This window comes from Siphateles boraxobius, unplaced genomic scaffold (assembly GCF_051911475.1).
Source record: "Siphateles boraxobius isolate OS27281-9 unplaced genomic scaffold, OSU_SipBor_1 22, whole genome shotgun sequence".
Taxonomy (NCBI): domain Eukaryota; kingdom Metazoa; phylum Chordata; class Actinopteri; order Cypriniformes; family Leuciscidae; genus Siphateles; species Siphateles boraxobius.
In genome coordinates this window covers 36,341,346-36,364,602 of record NW_027508833.1, presented here as the reverse complement: position 1 = coordinate 36,364,602, position 23,257 = coordinate 36,341,346, and the positions used below count along the sequence as shown (strand labels likewise).

Sequence of the window (23,257 nt, the reverse complement as noted above, 5' to 3'; positions counted from 1 at the left end):
CTGCAATCATCTCATGTGTATAACAGTAAGCATCAATTTTTACCCCGCCGCATTCCTCTATCATTGATATGCAATAAACAAAGCTGAGCTCATCTGCCTCCAGAGAGGCTCCACCACTGTTTCCAATGTTTGATAAAACCGCAAATATCCTTCCCACATGTCAGCCTGGAGCTAAATCTTTGTGTGCCATCTTAAATATGACAGGTATTCTTACACCCCCTCCTATTTTTGTTCATGCACAAATAAGTATGTTGCTATTGTTAAATATATCATACTAACTAATATAAGGGCTTCCTTAAAAAAAACTGTCTGTGGGCAGTATTGTTTTGGATCACATTTAAATTTTCAGGGTAGCAACTTGATGAGTTACTCTAATTGTAAAGTCCTTTAAATTCACACTTACACAACGGATTCAGCTCCATAATCTGATTTGACTTTGTAAAATAGTTGAAAACCATGTACCTGTTACCGCACAATGGGGCACATAAATTGACATTTATATTAATGAGTTATTAACTCTTTATTGATTTTTGATGTATTTTATAATATGGTTGTTGCTTAGCTTTGTGTTGTTTCTATGAACACCGAAAACCACTGCAATGCACAGCCTCTCAGCTTATTGCTAATTTATATATTCAGATCATATTATATACAGTGCAGATGATGAGACATGAGAGGAAAGTGTTTTATATGAAGGGGAACCCTAAAGTTGCTATTAACACACACAGTAAATAATGTAAAAAGTGTTTATTATCAGTATACATTTTTAATCTAACAAACACCAATCTTTGGTTTGACAAGTGTTGTGATCATTGAAACACTCACATAACGTGTGATACATATGCATTCATGCTGCTTAGAATAATTTGCCACAAAGTCAGAGTTTATGTCTAAACTATTGTATATGTTGTGAGATATAAAATGCAGCAACAATGAACCAAATATGAAGAAAATATAACACAGAAAGCATATCTGTATGGCAAATTACTGAGTACATAATATGAAAGCAATGTAGGTGCATTACCAGTTCAAGGTCTGTAAAGATGCATTGCTTTAAGAAACGTATAAATGAAGAAATCAGCACCGAAACAGGGTATGAGTCACAATCTGCTGAGCCCTGAGATGTGAAAGGATTTGCGTTGTTGGAAAGTTTAGTTTCATTTATAAATCATGAAACTTTTCAAGGACTGTAGAACGCTTGGGAAAATCAGATCTGCTGAAGTAAAGGCTAACAAAGGTGAAGGATGAATCTGCTGTGTGTGCGCTGCTATTCTTGAGTCTCAGAAAATGAATGTTTTTTATGATGCTAGCTCTTTATGTGAGGCTCACCGTGCTCCTTTAGGAGAAAAAAATGAGATCTTTTCAAAACAGTTTTCAGATTCCAGACCTGGACCTTTCCAGCAAGCGTTTTAAAGCAAATGCCACTCACCTGTAAGCCAGTCTTTGAACTCATGTAATTTCCCTCGGCAAATAGCACATTCTGCTATGAGGTTAAGCATTGTAATTTCAGCTTACATTCTTGTGCATCGCTTACATTCTTTTGTATATTAAAGTTGTCCATTCAAGCAGCTCAAACCCTCTGCTAAAGACCCCCCTATTACTAACACATCATGCGCACACAAACGCATTAGTTCATATCAAATTCTCTTCTGGTGCTGGTGTAGTTGGCGTCTGGTCCACAGACTCTTTTTCTGGCCAGCGACCATGGCGGTAGACAAAATAATAATCTATCCGTGGTTCACTGTGATGCAAGGTGGATTTGATCATGAGAGGAAACTCTTCAGGAGCCAAATGCTTGAAATGGCCCTCAACCAGCACGCTTAGGCAATAGGACTCAGGATCCAATACCTCAAACTTGTCCGCACACTGATTGCACAGGTCCTGGGCGGTAGTGTTGGGACGCACTCCCAGGGTCTTGGTGTTGGAGCCAGCCTCCAGAAAGGACACGTTGATGAAGTCCTGACAGAAAAGAAATTTGAGAAAAATGAATACTCACGTTGACTGACGAATGGTTTTCCTTTGCCATTTTGGTTGCCACAATACCTGTACAGAGGAGCGTGACGCTCTGGCTTTGTTGAGGGTGCGGCGACGCTCCCAACGATGAATTGAGTCCTGGATCTCCAAACTTAACTGTCTGGTCACAGCTTGTTCAAAATTTTTGATGTGCTCCAGAGCTCCATAAGTGGTGGTGAGATAATATGAACCTAGAAGAATATCGAAATGTAATGGTTATATAGCACTAACTTTGACATGCTAGCTGACGTTCAGTGTTTGTGGCCAAAGCAAATTATATATATATTTTTTTTTAAATATGTTATTTATTGGTCTTCATGATGAATGAATATCTTCAACTATGGCAATCTTCTCGCCCAGAGGTTGATTTTTATTGAAACTAACACATTTGCTACATTTCAAATGCATTTTATTTGTAGATTTTATTGTTTTACTCGCATCTTGAAATCTTAAAAATGAAAATTAATAAAATTATTTCATTATAGAAGCTGTGACAATCTAAACAAAAGAGTGAACAAATATAAACAATAAAACCATGTGTAAAGAAAGAAAAAATAAAGATAAATATCACCCGTGGACAAAATATTTGTTTAATTTATTATTTCTAATCAAGCTGAGTGTCAAATTAGGAAAAAGGTGTGAAAATATTGTTTCATATTTTGTATATATAACACATTAACTGCTAGTATCTGTCACATTTTCCGTCATCAAGCAAATGAATCTGCCTCTCCAAAAATGGTTAAAATGTAATTTCCACCACGGAATGCATTTAAACATTTATACATTTAAAAGACGTGGTGGAAAAGTTCTTGATTTTCGAAAAGAAGACGGGCATAATTCTTCTTTGAAGTATGCAATCAATCCATTATGCACATGATCACATCCACGGGTTTTTGTATGTTCACTGTGTGTGTGTGTGTGTGTGTGTGTGTGTGTGTGTGTGTGTGTGTGTGTGTGTGCGTGCGTGCGTGCGTGCGTGCGTGCGTGCGTGCGTGTGTGTGTCCTCACCCTCTCCGAGCTGCAAAGCCGGATCCATTAGCTCCATCATATACTCCACATCCAGCAGCAGAGCGCTGATGTTACAGCGAGCCAAGACGTACATCAGCACAGGCAGGAAGTCATCAGCCCCATGAGCCTTCCCTGTTACATAATGATCAGGAAATAATCAAAATACAGTCATTAACAAAATATAAAAACGTTTAAAACATTCATATCACATTAATAATACAACAAGCTCACTTTAAGAACAAGTTTTTTCTAAATATGTCTTATCAGTGTAATTCAATCTCACAGTGTGTGGAAATCCGTTGCTTTGAGAATGTGGATAATGCTGCCACATTGTTTAGGGGCAGATCAATGTGCTGGCTGGCCACTGACAGGGAACACTTTCTCATTCCTGAACGCATTCATTGCAACACTACACCGATTCCTGTTTAGTCATCTGCGCTCCCTGTGTTTTATTTGTATATAGAACAAGAAATATATGCAGGAAATAAATGCACCGTCTGGAGTGCCGCCAATACACTACAATCCAGAATATGCTGAGAGAGCTGTGCACTACAAGCGTCAAAAGACTGGCATTATTCTGTATGAGCAATAGGGCCAAATCATTTTTGACACTTCAGGCTTTTAATGCTTAAATTGTGACATTTGACAATGAATATGTCAAAAAAAAATGTTGGCTGTAAAAACTGGTTTGTACTGTAACTGCATACTCATGAGCTGGCGTACATTACTTATATAATCAACAATAAACGGAGATCGGTCTCATTTCAATAGTGAAAACTATTATCCCTCTGGAGTTTTTAAAATATGTTTTAAAAGAGTAATTGTGGTCGAATTTGAGTAAAATAAGGTCTGTGGTTTACATTTGTTGAAGTGATTTTCTTGTCTTGGACACAGAACTTGATTTCACCAAGTGCAACATGTTCTTGGATCCGTGTTTTAAGTGGGCCGGTACGCGCCGGTACTCAGTAGGCTACCGCCACTTCCAAATATAGCTCTTGAGCATACCGCCACCACTTCGTGCGCCCAGAACGTGCTTTTAGCGTACCGGTAGCCTACATTCATTTGCACATCTGTTTTAATCATTTGGCTGCGCTGCCGCTTTTCAGAGCGCCCTCCACAATGCACGGCACGCTTCCTAATAATTCGTCCCACCGAGAGCAGAGACTACATTACCCATACACCCTTGAGTTTTACAAGTGAAAAGAGCATGCGTCGCTTTTGCCGCTGTCAGTAGCTACGTTTACATGGACACAATCGGAATGAAATCAATACGATTGATGAATCCGAACAAGGTGTTTACATGAATGATAAATAAAGTAATCGGGTTGATGTGCGCGTTTATAATATAAACATATTATGTCACAAGTTTCAAATCGGATCTGATTTTTTGACACGCCCAAACTGCAAGAATAATATACAGAGTTTCCCGCTGTCCGCGCATAAATATTCTCCTCAATTGGTTCTTTATTTGTTTTAAAAAGCAGACGTAATATTAACTCGTCTCTGGTCATAATTTAGACCATATTAACCGTTTTGTCATGCTGATCACGCAGTAAAAATGCCCCTCCCCGCGGCCAAAACCAGACGTCTGTGGTGGATGAGAATCCACAACAAGGACTAGCTTGGGACGTTGTCCTGCTTCACTTCACATACGCGCGAGTAAAATGAGAATTTTAGAATGACGGGAAACGTATCATGAGACTTTATTCAACAGGAAAAACAGCTCGTTCCACGCGTTATACGTCATTACGTTTATTTAACGTCATTGCACATGTGCAGTCCTTTCAGTTTCGGTTTTCAATCAAGTGTTTACATGTTCTCTCGATCGGATTACATAAGGGATAAACCACCCATTTCAATCCGATCGAAATGTTATTCGGATCGAGCTCAATCGGATCGATTAGGGTGTTTACATGAGGGTTTTTTAGTCTGATCGAGCCGTCAATCCGATTATAAGTGTCCATGTGTCAACCATGGTGTCAACATAACGTGGTCTGGAGAGGGTGTGTGAAACGGGTAAAGAAATGAACGAACCATAGCAAGACTCATGTTTATGTTCTACTGTTCTATGGTTATTATGTTTTATAATTTATTTTATGAACATTTTGTTCAAAATGTTTTAAATACCCTTTTGCTCATTTTATTTATGTTCAGTAGCTCTTTCTAGCTCAAGCAAATCCACAATTAAATTATTTTTTATAAGGTCGTCTGTTGACTGCTGTATATAAAACCCCTTCAATATAGTTGTTGTTACCCCAGGGGAGGAGGAGAGTCAGCAAAAAAAAAAAAAAAAAATTATAATAGAGTACTGGCACCTCTTTTGGGCACTTAAAGCACTTACTTAAATCTTGGATCAACATTTTTGCTAGTCCTGGAACAACATTCCAATCAACCAATATTTGAGGAACAATTTTACAGTTTATGTCAAGTTTAGGCTTACAACCAAGGTTAGGTGCTTCTATCATTATTCACCTGTCATTTCCCTCTGATTTTAGGGATAACTTATGGGCAGGGTTAGGTTTAGGGGTAGGGATATGGTTAGGATTCAATTTTCGGAGAGGAATGTGGTTCCAGGATAAAAAAAATATGTTTAACTTGCATTTTATCAAGTGGGACATGCATTTTAGACACAATCAAAAAATGTTGACACTCAGTTGTTTCAAAATGCAAATAGGTCTCATCAAGCAATATTAACAACAGACATTATTTTGCTTAGAAATTAAAACCATTATTATTAAAACATAAAAAATTCCCAAATACTGAATTGCTATATTATCAGTTTGCATTACCTGTTCACGTTGAAATTATTAAATGTTTTTACGATAATACAAAGGCTAGCACACAACAATGTAACTCGACTGCAGTACATTCAGCTTTCAAAGAATGATTCATTGTGAGTTCATCTGTTCCGATCTTCATTTCAAAACAGTGCTTTGCATTTAAATGAAGTAGCAATGCGATTTCAAAACAAAATTGCAATGCAATGTGTTGAATTTTAATCTTGGTAATTTACAGGCGATGTAGTGATTTCTATGCAAGTAAATTGTCTCATTAGAAATAAATTGTATTACTTCAGTATTACATTCTCACAGGAAACCCAGTCCCTTTTTATGGATCTAAAAATAGCACCTGCAGTGTGATACAGTAAGGTTCATTTAAGATAATTAAATCAGCTAAATGAGAGTAATAGAAACTGCAGAACCAAAAGTTCTATCTTTTCTAACTTAGTAGGGTTAAAGAGTTAAGACAATAAACCAATTGGAATTATCTGTAGTTCAATTAATTTGACTTGAATTAAGTTTAATTAGTAGATAAAAAAAAAAAAAGATTTAATGAAAAAATGCGAAATGTCATTGTTGACCACACTGATAATTTTTCTGTGAAATTGTGCCTAAGCAAAAGATGTTGTTTTGGACTTCAGAAAAGGGTGGTTGATGCCCATGAGACTAGAAAGTGTTGCCAAACCATTGCTTAAGATTGTGGTTTGGAAGTTGTAATAGAGGAAATGGATCTCATTTGTGACTGTTCTTTGAGATGGATAATTCTTTGAATAACACTTGAATAATTGCTCAGGATCTGCAAGCAAAGCTCATCTGGGCTAATCTCAGTGCTCATTAATACCTATTAAAGAAAGCACTGAAACAGGAATGGTGTGTATGAAAGGATAAAAAAGATCACTGGTTCTCAACTGGTGTGTTGCAACCCAAAGATGAGTCGTGACTGTTCTGATAGCAAGGAGAAAAATACAAATGATCAAATACAATTGCAAATTTGTGAGTTGTTAGGATACTAAAATAAATAGGCATATCCATTTGTAAAATAGAGAATGTGAATTGTTATTTTTGCACAAATTCAGCTGTCACTTGATAGAAGCAGCCAGTTTAGACAGATGCCAATATGGACGGGTTGCATGACGCCCTCATGTTCGAAAGCCATGAACAGAACTATACAAGGAAATTAGGTAAAAGAAAATATGACCAAGACTAAATTAATTATGGCTTCATTGGAAACAAGGTCATGGCTTGTGTCGACCACATTGTGTTTTGTGCTGTGAATTATTGGCTGCTGAAAACTATCAAAATTACATTTTCATTCAAATATAACATTTTATTTAAAATTAAAATGTTTTATTCAATTAAAGTTTATTTAATGTATTAATAATTTTATTAATATAATATTAAATTCAAAATCTTGTAAATACATTATTATAGCATTTTCTTTGGAGGTCATGATACTATTAATACATAACAGTTGTTTTTTCAGTGGCCATATTGTTTGCCTATTTATTTTACTTTCACATTTATTTGGCCAGTGTAAAATCTGGTTCAAGCACAACCAAATGAAATCTTAAGCATAAATAATTCAAATTTTGGTTCAAATTCATATAGTACTATAGCATGGAAAACTGTGACACTATCACTTCATGAAAGTGAAGCGCTTTGTTTACAGAACTTAAAAAAACAGGGGGCAGCCTTTAAGAACAGATCTGTTTATCCAGTCTTACTTTCAGTTGTTCTGCATGTAGATGCAGAATAATACAAACAGACAAGAGCTTCGAGAATTAATATTATGATAAATACTATGCATGTCCAGCCCTCTCTTTTGCAGCTGTAGCACTTCCTTATTTGGAGGCACTAAAGACAGCTTTGATATAATCTGGACTAAATTTGGGGTGAGGAGGAAAAGGCGGAGTTTGAGCTGTAGAGAAACTTTGGTTACGTGATTTCCGTCCGATTTCTCTGTTCAGAGGTTGTGCTCTTTCCTCCATATTCTCTAGAACTGATGAGTAATAATCTGAGCTGTGTTTCCCCAAAAGGGCTTACAATGCATTTGGGAAATGCAGCCCTGCGGGTGATAATATAATATAATATAATATAGAAAACAATAGAATAGAATATGAAATGGAACTAAAAGGGATCTACTAAGGGTGTATCAGAACTCTAGAGAATGTTTATAGAGGATGTTAGAAGGCAGATATATTATTATTACTATTGACATGGTATATGTTTATAAACATGAATGCCAGGCATCATATAAGTATAGGATCAACTATATCTCTAATTCACAACATTTCAAATCAAACCCACCTGGAGAGCCCACAGACATAGATTCATAGATCATTTTGCAGGTCTTGAGGAGCAGGTCGATCTTCTTCTGAGGTGAATATTCTTGGTGTAGGTTACTGAGCTTTGTTTGAATTTTCTCCATGATGGCATTTTCAGGAACACTTGTAACGATCCCCAGGTCTGTGGTGGTGGTCCCCTGAACAACTTGCTGGTTCTCTTTTAATTTCTTCAGATTTCCTGCACGGGCATGGATATCCTTCAATCCATTATACACAGCCTCACGCAAGGGTTTCAGGACACTTTTGCATAATGCCGCTTCAATAATGATCTCTGAAGAGGGGGGAAACAGATACACACATAAACATAAAAATTACATACTATCTCCAAGATAAGCTTTATTCATTTATATATTCTTTATACATTATTTATATGTGTCTGACTTTTAATCATAGAAATCTAGGAGGATATGGCTTCAAATATTATATGCCTATATCACTGTGAAAGTCTTCATAAGACATTAATACATTTTTAATACTCTGGTGCTACAGAGAAGGAAAAGCAGCAAACATATCTTGTGTCTCAGTGCGAGAGCGTTCATTTTACTCATGGGAAAATATCAAACTTTCTTAATAATGCACCCACAATCACCAGTTAGAAACTTGATGATTTAAAAATGCAAGAAGATTCCTGGGCTTTCTTTCTGAAAAGTGAATTAATAATAAAAGTTATTGTGGTTTACTGTGGACTTTTTTTATGGACTATGAAACACAATAGCGAAAGCTCAGTCTTTATTGACGGTCTATTAAAGGGATAGTTCACTCAAAAATGAAAATTCTGTCAGTATTTACTCTCCCTCATGTTGTTACAACCACCTTCGTTCATCTTCGGAACATGAATTATGATATTTTTGATGAAATCTGAGAGCTGGATCACTCCTCCATACTAGTCCATAGGCTTCTTCAGGGATTGAAACTTGCCAGCCTCGAAAAGTCATTAAAGACATCATTAAAATAAAGAAGTTTATCAAAAAAAGTTTATCAAACGACGAGAATACTTTTTGTGCGCAAAAAAACTAAAATAACGACTTTATTTCAACTATTCATTTCCTTCTCTGTGGGCCTCGAGTCAGTTCACTAGTGTAATAGCGTAAGCTTCTGTGTTGTACGTCACACGCATCACACATGACCAGCGTCGGCCAATAGTGAGCCTACGTGTGACGTAGCTCTACGCCATTACACTAAGTTAACTGACTAGAGGCCCAAAGAGAAGGAAATGAATAGTTGAAATAAAGTAGTTATTTTTGTTTGTTTTTGCGCATAAAAAAAAATATTCTCGTCACTTGATAAACTTAAGATTGAGCAACTGTAGTCACTTGGACTATTTTAACAATCTCTTTAATGACTTTTCGGGGCTGGTAAGTTTCAATCCCTGAAAAAGCGTATGGAGGAGTGATCCAGCTCTCAGATTTCATCAAAAATATCTTAATTCGTGTTCCGAAGATGAACAAAGGTCTTACGGGGTTGGAACAACATGAGGGTGAGTAAATACAGACAGAGTTTTCATTTTTGGGTGAACTATCCTTTTAAGTTTAACGTAAGGTTAGTGGCACAATCTTCAGGTGCTTTACTCAGATTGATTCTAGGCTTGAAACGTAATTACATCAACAATACAAAAAAGACAGTAGATGAGTTCTGTTTGCACATTTTGCATTCTTGCTAATTTTAGGATGATAAAATGCTGGATGGAATACAGCAAGATGTGAATAAAACTTCCAAAATGCACATAAAAACATGCTCGCTTAAGTTTTTATTTGTTAAAAATTATTTTTGCTTTTCAATAATTGTTAACAGAAGTGTTCATAAATTCAGTTTGCTTGGATGGAAACATTCAGCAGAAGCTGAACATCTGAACATTTTCACGAATAATTGTTTAGATACTAAAAAGCAGAAGTTCTGACAGTAAATATAATGCTGAGGTCAATTACCCAGTTTCTCTTCAGAGTATGCGATTGCTTCCTGTAGATTTTGTAGCTCTGCACTCTGGATCAAGTAACTTTTCAGTTGGGTTATCATCTGCCGGATCTCTTGGAGCATCTCTGTGCTGGAGTTGTGTTTCCGCATGGTGTCCAAAGTGTAAGCTCGATAATCCTTAACAAGGTTCCCAAAGTACGTGTTTCCATCCCGGGACATTTCGACAATGCGTTTCTGACACTTGCGGTCCGCATTCATGAAGCCTGTGAGGACATTGGAGAGGTTTGCCATGGACACCATTGATAGTCGTTGCTTGGCACGGTCTAGCATAATTGTTGATGTCCTCTTCATCACTGCACCTGTTGCCACAATATCCGCCTCCTCCTCCGTGCTACTGGTTGAGTAGGAGTCATGGTCTGCTGGAGCTCCACCTTCAGGAGAGTATAGAGAAACATTTGAGACTTTGGGATGACCGGCGTTGATGCAGAGCGAATGGCGGACAGGATTGGGGCTGCTGGAGTTCAAAGGAACAATGGAAGTGTGCTCTTGGGGAATTGGCGTAAGTGAGTTTCCAAAGCTTTGGGAGACCTGTCCCGTCAGATTCTGAGACTGTCTTTTCTTCCTGGGAGGTGCCACTGGAGCAGTGGGTCGCTTCGGTTTAGGTGCTACCTCTCGAGTCACCATTGGAGCTCCATTAGTTACCTTAGACTCTTCCTCTGGCACCTCCTGAAGTTGCTGAGTATCTGCGTCCATAGGATTGTCCCGTTCTTCTATACCGTCATCTAGGCAAATGAGAGATGCTACAGGGACTTGTGGAATATCGTCCTTTGCTTCTGTGGCGGTGCTGGTGGGAACTTCCTTCTGCATTGGTTCCTCTGAAGCTTGCTTTTCAGATAACCTCCGTCGGATAGGAATTGGAGGAACTCGATGTGAAGCTGTATTAGAAAGTTGCTTTCCTTCTTTGCTCTGAGCTGGTTGTAAGACAGCTGGCTTGTCACACTCAGTGCTTGGGGCAGGAGTTCCCTGTCTCTCTTGTTCTCTGTCTACACGCTCACAATCACTTCCTTCCCCTTTTTGAACTGAAGGGAGAGGAGAACTAAGAACTGGCTTAAACTCCCCTTTTGAAGGCTTGACTAATGCATAGTTTAGAGAGCACTCAGGTGCACTGGGAGGACGAGGGCGTACGGGTGGCGGCCTTTTGAATTTGGGAGGAGCCTGGACTGGTGTGTTGAGACTCTGGGTCCTCAGAACAGGGGTAGAGGAGGTGGACATCAAGCTGTTGCTGCATTCCTCAATGAAAATTGGGTTGACATACCAAAGCCGGTCACTGCCAATGGAAAGCTGGATTTCACAGGAACTGCTTTGCCCCTTTCTATCCGAAGCACCACAGCTACCAGCAACGTTTTCCACTTCCTCGTGACTATTCAGAGCTGAGTTCCAGAACTCTGTGTTAGTATGAGAAATATGAACGTTATCATTATTGAACTTTTACAAGACAATTTCCACACGCTAAAGTATTATATGCTAGCATCAATTGCTATTTACACTTATTTCCCATGAACTGTCACCATTATTTCATAACTGAGATTCATATTGCTTTATGGTGTGATGACAAAAGGTGCAAATGCACACTACCAAATAGATTTACTACCACTAACTACCATTAGGTGATTTAGCCATTAGCTTGTACAGTAAGCATTGTCATAATAATTATGTATCGTTGAGGACTACAAAGCTGCACTATTTTTTTCCTAATTTAAAAAGTCTTACACAAAAATATATGAATAGAGCTTTCGAAAAATCATCTCAAATGAGAATAACAGTTATATCAGTACCCTAATAAAAGCTGCTTTATATTTACATTTTGAAAGGCGTCTAGTGAGGAAGGTGACAAGTTCATATGACCAGCCAAATATTACTTCCTGTACCTCCCCTGTTATTGGACACTTTTGGTTCTTGGAATAATTAATCATGGCTGACTGCTAATAGACCATTGATTTTTACAATAGCACCTGCAGTCCCACATAAAATATATGCGCAGAAGTTCTGCAGATTTCTCCAGAATTGGAACGCATCCCACACATACTCCGCCCCTTGCACATTCATTTTGAAATATTCTCTGGGGCGGCAGGGGTCACGTATACATGCACACAATGAGACACTCCGTCAACTGCAGCATTTTCATGATATTGCAACCACTCTCTGTTCTGCCCACCGCTCTCGTCTAGAGCAACATGTGACTCAGGGCAGCTACTGAATAAGAGCTCTGTTTAAAACATTTCACTATATTTACCACAGATTTACTCTGAAATTAGTCTGCAGAAAAAAAATAGAAAAAAAATAGCTGAGTGCAACTTTAAATAAACTAAAATTTTAGATGGAATCAATAGTTTGTTACGTCTTACCTGAACCTAGAGAAGAGATTACCTCCATGTCCTCATATTTAGCTACCTTTTGAATTACCTGAGGCAACTTCAGAGGAAAAGGGAGGATGTCCCTGAGTAAAAAAGATCAATGAAAAGTCTATTTTAGACATTTTTAAAGAATATTTTGCAAGAAAAAAGTTAAACAATGTAAAATGAACATTTGAGATTTTATCTTACCGACTAACACAGTAGAAAGCAATGAGTTTAAAAATGTTCTCAAACACCAGCACAGACCCTTCAAGGTACAACACTGCAGTGAATGAAAGAAACAGACATGTTAATGTTAGACACATACCTGGTCCCCGATGTTAGCTATACTACTTCGATTTAGGGATGGCACTATTTATTTGTTTGTGTGACTTATTGCCTACTGACGTATGAACACTAAAATAGAACCTAACTCACTGTGTAATATCTGTAAGGGTGGGAAGTGGGATAATAATGAATGATGATGTGTAAATAAACATGTCTTGACCATCCCACGCTTATAGAGTTTTTATTTTTAGTCAAAAAAAAAGAGAAGATGAAAATAATAGACTTTTCAGCTTTGTAACCGCTGGACAAATAAGACTGCTTTGTAAAAATGTGAAAATGACCACACTTATTCACTCAGGCTCACACACACACACACACACACACACACACACACACACACACACACACACACACACACACACACACACACACACACACACACACACCAGGAAATGAAGCTATAAGAGGCCAGTGCAGGACATCCTGTAGTTACTACTGCAATGCAGGGCTGGGAACAGGAAACCTGTGACCCGCAACCCCTACCGTCAAACACCTTCGTTACCCTTAAGGATATGTTTATATCTCTGTACGCACTCAAACATCTATGCGAATGTCTTCAGGTATGTTTCCACGTTTGTTTGTGTGTGGGCCTTTTGATGTGTTAGGGTCTTATCTATGGCATAGAGGCATTCTGCGCTCAACACTAAATCAAATATGGACGAACCCAACCAATGGTTTTGTCCACATTTGACCCAAACATATATTGAAACAACCCAGCATTGTAAAGTGAAGTTGAAAGAACAGGCATTTCTCAATGCAAAAGAACTCACAGGACTTTTCTTCCTTTATAGACAGTTCCTTGACATGGGGCTCCCCCAGCTGGTCAGGAAGACGTACTGCCAGTACCATCGCTTTTTGACTTGAATCCCTCCTGACTAAAAAGATCTGCAAAATCAAACCAATGACACAATCAGTTCGGCAGTAGCTACTAGAGCTTGTAAGGATCACACAACGCATTTTTGCATTTAAAAACCCAAGACGCAGCGAATAGTAAAACAGTAGGATACTGAAGGCAGGGGTGTCGAGAAGCACTTTTATGAGAAAAGGTGTAGCCTATGGCACAAAAAAGAGAGAAAAATTAAATTAAATTTCTAAAATAAAATAAAATAAAAACTTAATAAATTAAATAAAACTGTAGAAAAATTAAATAATTAAATACTTAATTATCCTGCACTGTAAAAAGCCTTCACGTGCTTGTAGAGCTTGCAATGTGTAAACTTGTTGTACTTGTACCGAAACTTGTACCACGTAGCTGCTTGTACCTAAACACTGCAGATTTAAGGTGTGTTCACTTGAAGCATGCTACAGTGCATACCGATCGGTGTATGACCGCGAGAGCGATTCGAAAGCATACCGATCTTTTGCTGCATTCACGCCATGTCCTTATTACCGTAGTCTCGAGAAGACAACACGTGACTTTGTATTCTGAACTGTTTAGGTCTAGTGATGGGAATTATGCGTTTCTATGGCAATACTATCAACAAAAATGAATCTCCAGCTTTCACGTGGTACAAATAGGAGCTCTCTGAAAATGTGCTTCTTACATGCTGTAACTGTTACTTACAAGCTCTACGAGGACGTGCTTTTTACAAAAATCTTGTAATTACGGTAATTACGACATGGGGGGAACGCAGCATGATTGTTTTTTTCTGATTGGCCCACTTAGAGGCTGGTATATGCTTTGTGTTTAAAGTTTGAATTTGTTTGTATTTGATGCCTGTTCTATTGTAAGATGCTGTAAAAGCAGCCACAAAGGTCAAACACTTAGCTATTTGAAAAAGGTATTTGACTTTTTCTATTATTTTTTAATTAAAATAAACAAAGTGCTGCTGAACAAAACAATGCATTATATGTGAATCATCTCCTGTGTTTTCCTCTCACCCCAGGAAACTCCTTGCTCAGTATATGCATGGCTCTGTCCTGCTTCATTCCCAGTTGAAGCCATACTGGACACGTCTTAATCAGTTTCTCCAGGATGCTGATACTAGGAGGAACAGGTTTATTGGACTTGCTCACTGGAGATGTGGGGACTGATGGTTTCGGGACTGCTGGTGGAGGTGGTCTGGGTTGAGGTGGAGATGAGGGCCTAGTGGCAGGAGGTGGAGGTGGTCTAGGCATGGCTGAGGAGCAGCTCTTAGGAACAGCAGAGGGAAGTTGTGCTGGGAGGGGTGGCTTTGAGGCCTGGGGAGACATGGGTTTGTGGGGAGGAGGTAAGGATGGTTTGGAGTTAAGCTGAGGTGAGGACAGTTGTACACATGAAATTGGGTGTGAAGTAGGGAGCGGAAGGGAGGCGGTGTCAGTGGAAGGGTTCTCAGATATATCAACTAAAGGGAAGGATGATGAAGTCAAGGAAGAAGAAAGAGGACTAGGAGGAAGAGGAGTGGTTTGTGATTGGAAAGATGCCTGAATAGGAGAAGATATGGGTGGGGAAGAGGTTTTGGAGAGGCTCGGAGGTGCTGTGGAAGGGCCAGGAGAAAGCATTGTGCATACTGCAGGACACACAGAACTTTGGGAAGAATCCGACGAATGTTTTTAGATCACCCTGCAGAAGCAAGAAAGATCATACAAAAATCTCAGTATAACAAAACTGCAACAAACTAGAGAACAAGATAACCACTTTATCATACAGTAGAAGGAAAAACAGAAGTCTTTTTTATTTTTTGGCCCTTGAAAACATAAGGTCAGTTCAGAATGTCATATGATTGTAATAAATGTACCAACATGGCTAAGTTGTGCAACAGGGAATGTGTCAGCATTTCCATGTGAGGATGAAATAAGCCTAGTGCATCATAGCAGCCGTTCTGTTCTCTGTTCTCTGAGCTAAGCTGTTGCTGTCTCCCATTCTTCCTATTTCTTGGCTATATGTTTCCCTCCTCCAGTTCCTGCAAAAATCTCTCCTTTGGCATTGCTGTAATGTAATATCATACATGACATATGCCTCTGGGGAAATTTATAGCTTGTATGTAACTCATTTTCCATTGCAGACAGCAAGTCATATCAATATTTATTGCTTGTAAACTGAACATGAGAACTCATGAATTAATTCACTAAACACTGCTGTATTTGTCAGGAAGTAGTTGCTTTCTTTAGCTTTTTGGTAACACTTTCTTTTACAATGTCCTTGTCACACGTTATATTTAGTTAATGTTGTAATAACTATAAATTAGGGATAATTACATGCAACTAAATCTAAAGCAACCCCTATTCCTAACCCTATAGTAACTACATGTCGATAATTATTGTTATTCAGTACTTAAATGTGTAATTACACTGTAACTCGGACACCTTGAAATAAAGGGCTACACTTTATTTTAAGGTGTCATTGTTACAGTGTAATTAAATATTTAAGTACAGTGTAATATTAATTAACTACATGTACTTACTATAGGGTTAGGGTAGGATTATGATTTGGTTGAGGGTTAATTGCATGTCATTAGGCATAATTTACTGTTATTACTATGGTAATTACATGTAACATATGTAACAAGGACACTGTAAAATAAATTGTTACCAAATAAATTGTAACCTGGCCTTTTCATCACTGCCCAAATATTACAAAACACAATAAAAAGATAATATCCATTAAATAAAACAAGAACCCAATGTCATGAGACATTGGGTTTAGAGACAATACCCTAGACATAGAGACAAGCAACATGGGTGTTTGTGCAATTTATATTAGTAACCTTTTAAAAGACTTCAAATACGTAAAAGCATTACATATTTTAAGTGTATTTGAAAAAGATACAGATCTGGACCTGGGAGACATACCCACACCCCTCCCACATATTCAGGTTAGTGACCTTTCAAAAAGGGGTTTTCTTAAGCTTTTACATTTGGACCCATGATATTCACAATAGATGAAGTGTTTGGAAAACAAATATTGATTCATCTTTTAAATAAGTATATAAGTGAAGGCTTCCAGTTGTTCCGGCTTTCATGGTTTTCATTCATCTTTAAGTCTTTCCAAAAAGCGAGCATAATTTCAGGACTCAACAAATACCTTTTTTGCTCAGTGAGAGCAAAAAGTAAAAAAATGCTAAGACAGCTGTGGTGGAAGTATATACTGAGTGGATGTTTGTGTATCTGGTAATACTTACTCACAGGATGCTCTGTGTTCTGAGTCCCAACAGCTGTTTTCATCATTCAGTCTTAAAACTCAACATTCTTCCTTTGGCGTCACAAAAAATCCCTCACAGAATGACCAAATATGCCGTAAAAGCTGTCCTCCATATTCTTGCTTAGCTCTTTCACTTTGTGTTTTTCTCTTTGTTGCGTTTTCCGAATTATGTATTCCTTTTGTGAATGAGGGTGGCCGAAATCATTAAAATGCAGAAAAAACAAGAAACAGAAAAATGCACGTCCCCTTTTTTATTTTCTAAACTTCCTGTCAGCAATGTAGTCAGGAAGGGGCTGTCCAGGGTGGTCAGCCAACCCCTTTCCACCCCCCTACAGTCTCAAACACACAGTTGAGCTAAATAAACCTCAAACATTAACACACTACACTCTGCTTCTCCTCGTCTCCGTCTCGCTTTCATAGTGAACGCAGCATAAACATGTCCGCAGATGTGTTTACCCCAAAAACAGAGCTGTGAGGAGTGAACTTCCCTCCCTCCTCCCCCATAGTCTGAAAGTGTCTGAAGTTAAACAACTCCAGATGCTCAAGAACCCCAAAAGAAGTTTCATAAGGTCTGCAGTCCAACATATGGTTAGTTTTACCATTGGGAGCGAATGGCATCCCATCCACCCCACCCTCCTCGATGCTCCGAATCGTTGGATCCATAATATTTGCAAAGAGCGTCCTCAAAGTAAATTGATGGAGAACATCTACACTGCACCACCTGTTCAAGAGCCATCAGGAGGGGGAACATATTTGTGATGCTGCCAAGAATAATCCACTTTTAAACGATTAGTTTTCCGTTTGCATTAGCAGGCAGTTGACTGTAATCTCAAAAGCTCTGAACATTTTAAAGAGTGTGAACCATATGCAGATTAATGCATCAAGATAATACTATGAAAAAGTTCTGACCAGCAAATTGTGTACTATGAAAAAAAGTTAATTTTAAATTAACTGAAGTCTGATGTTTTGCATGACAAATCAATTTGTATAGTCTATGTTTGTTTGTAAGAGCTTCACAAGGGTACCGTGAACCTGTGAGCTTACCAGCAGATGCTTCCTGTTAGTGAGGTGTGACTTCCACAAGTGAGTGAGCTCAAAGAAGAAAAGATACTATCGTCCCTGACCCAAACAACTTAAGTGTCAGGTTTGTAGATGAGATCTCTATCTCGCTCTTTTTTGTTAAAAATATCTGTATGTTATCATTGTGGTAACTAAAGCATAATTATCACGTGACAATTACGAGTTGTTTTTTAAGACTCATAATGAGTTGTGCAAACAAGCCAAAGGTGTTTTTTTTGGCTGTAAGTTAAAATGGCGACGCTGTTCTGGGTTCAGCTCAATGATGACTACTGTGGAATCTTGGAAGGGGTGGAGGGGGGGAGATGATGTGACTCACTCCTCACATCCAGGAGACTCAGTCACTGTTTCCACTCGGCCCTCACAGCTGCTGCCAGTTCAGCAGAAACACTGCATGAAACTTCCCAAATCACTGTAGCTCCGCATTCAGAGGAATAACACAGCTTCACACAGCTACAGGAATTCAGTACTAAATTCAGTAGTCCAGCAACATTCGTTTGCCCAATAGAGTGTAAATACTGATATGGGTGTGTGTTTTGTTTTTCTGTTATCTCTTGTTTTGTAGGTCCCGTTGGAGATGAGGGACATCTGATTCAAATTAGGAGGTGGAGATATAGGTTCTGGTTTGGTGCATGGAGGGGGGCGCGTACGGGGAAATGACATCATCCACGGTTCGCCTCTTGTTCTCCTGGTGACAGCGGGATTTGGTGTCTGTCGGCACTTTGGAAGATACCATATGGCATAACATTTATTATTGCCCTTTGTGAAACCCCTATATTTATTTAATAAGCTACGTTGGTTGTATTGATCGTTCGTGTTGGTTTTCCTATATTGTTGTGGCCACGAGTTGGCCATAACAATACATACGAACACTCGAAATAGTATTAAGTCCTATATCCTTGAATTTGATTGGCCGAGCGGCATCTTGATGTAACAGTTCAACAGCACAGGCTTTGTGTTTTTCGTGTTCCAGACAGGCTGTCAGTCTGTGCATAATGGTGGCGATTTATCAGTTACTCTTTCTACAGGTTACATCATTACACCAATAGATGGTGACAAAATGATTGTCTTAATGAGTGAGGCATTAAATAATTTATTTAATCAATTCGTTAAACAATTCGGATTCATTTAGAAATTAATTGTAAGTACCACCAGATGTTCACCTATTTGGCCCTGTCCTAAATGGCACACTTGCGGCCTTAAGGCCCCGATATACTTAAAGCTAAATCGAAGAACGTTTTGACGTGAAATGACGTGACGTCATTCTTATGAATCCTTTGCGTATATCTACGCAAGTATTGTCCTTCAACACTAACCTCTCAGTGTGTGTGTATTCCATGCAGCCTCTGTGTGCGGTGGTTCCCCGGGATTCTCCAAACCGCCTCTCTATGTTCTTCAGTGGAATTCTCGGATCTCTATCAGGACTCCAGTGGTCAGCTATTTCCAGTATCTACGAGACGGCATCAAGTTCAAATCTTCTCCCTGTGTTACCCTGTGTGGATCTCGAAGCTCATTCCCGTATTCAGGAGTTGCATACCGTGTCTAAAATAAAACCTGTTAATGCCATTCTCTGTGTCTTCATCCTTGCAGTAGTGTGACAGAAGACCTGACCACACACCATGCAAGCTTCCTCAGCTTCTGAGATCCCCGCTGCATCCACCAAAGACCCCTCGGGGCGCCGCCGCACACGCTGCCGCCACACCCCAGATGCTGATGGATGCCACTGCTAATGCAGCCGTCGCTCCGCAACAATCACTTCAATCCTCGTCGTTGGGGTCTACGACCCTCAGGAGCTGGCCGTGGAGGGGGGGGGGGGGGGTACTGTCACGGATTCACCCAACGACACACCCCAGCCAGCTTCAACCAACACACCTGATCCCGATCGCAATCACCGGAGTTCTGATTTACCTCACCTGCATCTTCATCACTTCACTCACCACGCCAGCACTAAATATAAACCACAGTCAGTCTACAGCTCAATGTCAGGTCTCGTCTTTTGACGCCAGTGACTCTCCGGTTCCTAACTCTTCGGTCTGGTTCCAGAATACTCAGTATATCCACGCAAGTATTGTCCTTCAACACTAACCTCTCAGTGTGTGTGTATTCCAAGCAGCCTCTGTGTGCGGTGGTTCCCCGGGATTCTCATAACCGCCTCTCTGTGTTCTTCATTGGGACTCTCGGATCTCTATCAGGACTCCAGTGGTCAGCTATTTCCAGTATCTACGAGATGGCATCAAGTTCAAGTCTTCTCCCTGTGTTCCCCTGTGTGGATCTCGAAGCTCATTCCAGTATTCAGGAGTTGCATACCGTGTCTAAAATAAAACCTGTTAACACCATTCTCTGTGTCTTCATCCTTGCAGTAGTGTGACACAAACTTTACATGAAGACCCTAAAGAATCATACCAACTTGTGGAAAATGGGCATACGATGAACCCTTTTAAATAGGTAATTCTCGACCGGTTTGTCTCCAGGCCCCCCATTGTCTAAGATGATAGTCAAAGACCTCCAAATATATTTCTGGTACTTCTGCTGCTCATTTTCAAGAAAAAAAGAAAGTATTTAATCTATAGAAAATAAGAGTAGCAATAGATTAAAATAGTTGAAAACAATAACTATAGAAAAATAATTAATCTGAATGCTCCTCAGGATTTACACTTTTTATTACCAATAGAATTATACCACTTTTCTAATTGTGGTTATGATTTTTACTCACAAATAGCAAACGGATGACCTTTCCAGTTTTAGTTTTGGTTTTACATAAAAAATGCATAAATTAATGCTTTAAAGGTGCAGTGTGTAATTTGTAGCAGCATCTAGTCGTGAGGTTACGAATTGCAACCAACAAAAGTTACGGTGGCCGACTGGAAAATATGTCATCGTCTGAGACAGCAGAGAGTAGCCAGTTCAGCAATGAGGTTTCTTTAAGGATAAATTAAGAAATTATGTTTACTTAATTATTCAGTAAAACTGCTCATTCTAAGGTAATACAAATATAACGGTTCATAAAGAAAGGTCTTTATACACCACTGAAAACTTCTTTTTCAAGGTAATGACGTAACGCACTATGTAGCGCTGTTTGTTCGCTGTCGGCTACTGTAGAAACATGACGACACAATATGTCGACCTTATGCAAGGTCTTTAAACACCACTGAAAACATAGTTATATATTGCATTTCTGTCAATAGATCCTCAGAAATATTACACATTGCACCTTTAAATTAACTAAAAATCCACATGTAAGCTGACATCATATATCTAATATAATGTCAGCTTAACATGTGAATTTTTAGTTAATTTAAAGCTTGGTTTGTCTTATTTTAAATCATAAGTCATCATGAGTGCCCCTTGAAAGTTTACTGAGGCCCCCGAGTGGGCCCCGGCCTCCTGGTTGAAAAACACTTAAAAGGAAGGAGACTTTGACATTACTTCATACATATTGTTAAGAGATTGATCACAGTTACTAAGTAATTGAATTGCTTTACGACTATTGGAATTGTTTTACGACCATAGGAATAAACAACTAGTGCTGTAAACCGAATACTTTACCTGTCACAAAATCATACGCGTCTTCTTTTATAAAAACACTTATTTTTGTGGTAAGCTCCATATATGCGTTTTGTACTCCATATATACATTCATACTCCGCTACATAGAGCCTTTTTTGCATACCCTCAAGTTTCCCCCGGGGGAGGGGCTCAAATACTGAACTCACTACAGTGTTATTTTTGACAGCAAAAACAGAGTAAATGGTAATATTGTGTCCAAGAACTTCAGTATTAAACATCTTTTTTATACTATTGTATACAAAATATCAAAGTTGTGTTGGTCCGAATTTCACTTCATGCAAGAATGCAGTCTAAATGTACTTCTGTAAAGTGAAAAGTGTTTGTATTGGTTGCCAGTCACAGGTATCACTGAAAACAAAGAAAAATAGTCCAAATGAGCTTAAGCATGTGTTGTCCTGCGTGATATATGCCTAACTGTCAAGATAGAAACGAGCTCTGCTGCACTTATCCACAGAAAATAATGCGGTAGGCCCAATAACACCACTACAGAACATAATTAACCAGAAAAAAAAACTCATGTGATGAAGAAAAGCAAGCAATAAGAATAGATGTAATCAGTTCTGAGAAAATACTCCTACAAAACACAAGTAAACTATATGCTTTTTGAGGCCTCCATTTTAGGAAGCACTTTTTGTCGTAAGATTTCAAAATAGTCTAACAGCAACCTCTGCTGGTTATTTCGACACAAAGTCCAGAGGACATACAGTACAAAGTACAAAATAAAGGGATAATGAAATATCTACCCCTCCCTCTTGCAGCCACATCTCTTCTCTTCTCTGATGACATGTTTACTGGAGCAAGGGCGGGACAACCTGTCACTCACATGACATCACAGCAATAGCATACCACGGCTCTGACCACGACCATCCAATGATCCACTCAATTCACCAGTAGGGGTTCAGCGGAAAAATCGGCAGCTGGCAGCAGGAAGAAGCTGCCATTGACAGCCGGAAGCCCTGCCAAATTTGGAGGGACCTGACTCTTCCTGGTAGCCAATCAGTATCGTCCAACGTAGCAGCAACCAATCACATGTAACTGGAAGTCAAGCGACAGCAGCCAATGGATCAATGGTGGCGCCGGCGAATCTTCAGTGTCTAATTGTGTCGGTTTTTGGTGCGGTAAGTTCGTAAATTCATTATCGGATTAATAAATAATTTTGTTCTATAAATTGGATTTTAACTTTTATGTTAGAGACAGTGTATCTGTGCCTATATTAGTTGAATTGGTTAATATAATAATTTGTAGAAACACAGCTTGTGCATCGTGTGGTCCTGGTTTGTGAGGGGCTACCATTAACTTCAAAAAATACGTTACCATTACCATTAAATATTAGCGTTTGTTAGCATGTTAACTTAATCTATTGATTAAAATAAAGCTAATGCTGATTTATTGGAATTATTGTATTCAAACGTTTCTTATGAATCCTCTAGGTTTTGTTGGAAGAGGAAAACGAGGAGAAATGCAAGCTTTTACTCGGAAAACTCCCATCCAGGGTTTTGCAGTGATTGGTGCCAGATGCTGGAGAGTGACAAATCATTTAATCTACCAGTTCCAGTCTAAAAGCTTAGTTAATCATCTAACTATTCTTTCTTTCTAACTAATCTTTCTTTCAAACTTTATTTCTTTCTAAATCTTCTTTATTTCTAACTAATCTTTCGTTCTTTCTGTTTTCTTACTAATCTTTTTTTCTTTCTAA

General features: G+C 38.8%; 1 protein-coding gene across 5 annotated transcripts; it reads right to left on the bottom strand.

Annotated features, from left to right (window-relative positions):
- Window positions 1–732: 732 nt before the first annotated feature.
- On the bottom strand, window positions 733–22,403 carry rin3 (Ras and Rab interactor 3). 5 transcript variants are annotated; one of them, XM_077239976.1, is made up of 10 exons: window positions 22,305–22,403; window positions 14,680–15,340; window positions 13,569–13,683; window positions 12,661–12,733; window positions 12,463–12,554; window positions 10,072–11,502; window positions 8,109–8,417; window positions 3,022–3,153; window positions 2,044–2,204; window positions 733–1,959 (listed from the first exon to the last, which is right to left on the bottom strand). In XM_077239976.1, the coding sequence occupies exons 2-10, from the start codon at window positions 15,277–15,279 to the stop codon at window positions 1,633–1,635; spliced, it is 3,240 nt and encodes a 1,079-aa protein (XP_077096091.1). In that variant the 5' UTR covers window positions 15,280–15,340; window positions 22,305–22,403; the 3' UTR covers window positions 733–1,632. The 5 variants fall into 5 exon arrangements, with proteins under 5 accessions (XP_077096091.1, XP_077096093.1, XP_077096092.1 ...); XM_077239978.1 differs by having other exon boundaries at window positions 22,385–22,403; XM_077239977.1 differs by lacking the exon at window positions 22,305–22,403 and adding an exon at window positions 21,542–21,644.
- Window positions 22,404–23,257: the final 854 nt, after the last annotated feature.

What these genes read in the sequence shown, in the direction of transcription:
- rin3 (XM_077239976.1), bottom strand. Translation starts at nt 15,279, where the DNA reads ATGCTTTCTCCTGGCCCTTCCACAGCACCTCCGAGCCTCTCCAAAACC. An exon ending in TATAAAGGAAGAAAAGTCCT is followed by an intron (nt 12,734 to 13,568) that starts GTGAGTTCTTTT and finishes CATTCACTGCAG; the next exon opens with TGTTGTACCTTGAAGGGTCT. An exon ending in ATACTCTGAAGAGAAACTGG is followed by an intron (nt 8,418 to 10,071) that starts GTAATTGACCTC and finishes CCCCCTCTTCAG; the next exon opens with AGATCATTATTGAAGCGGCA.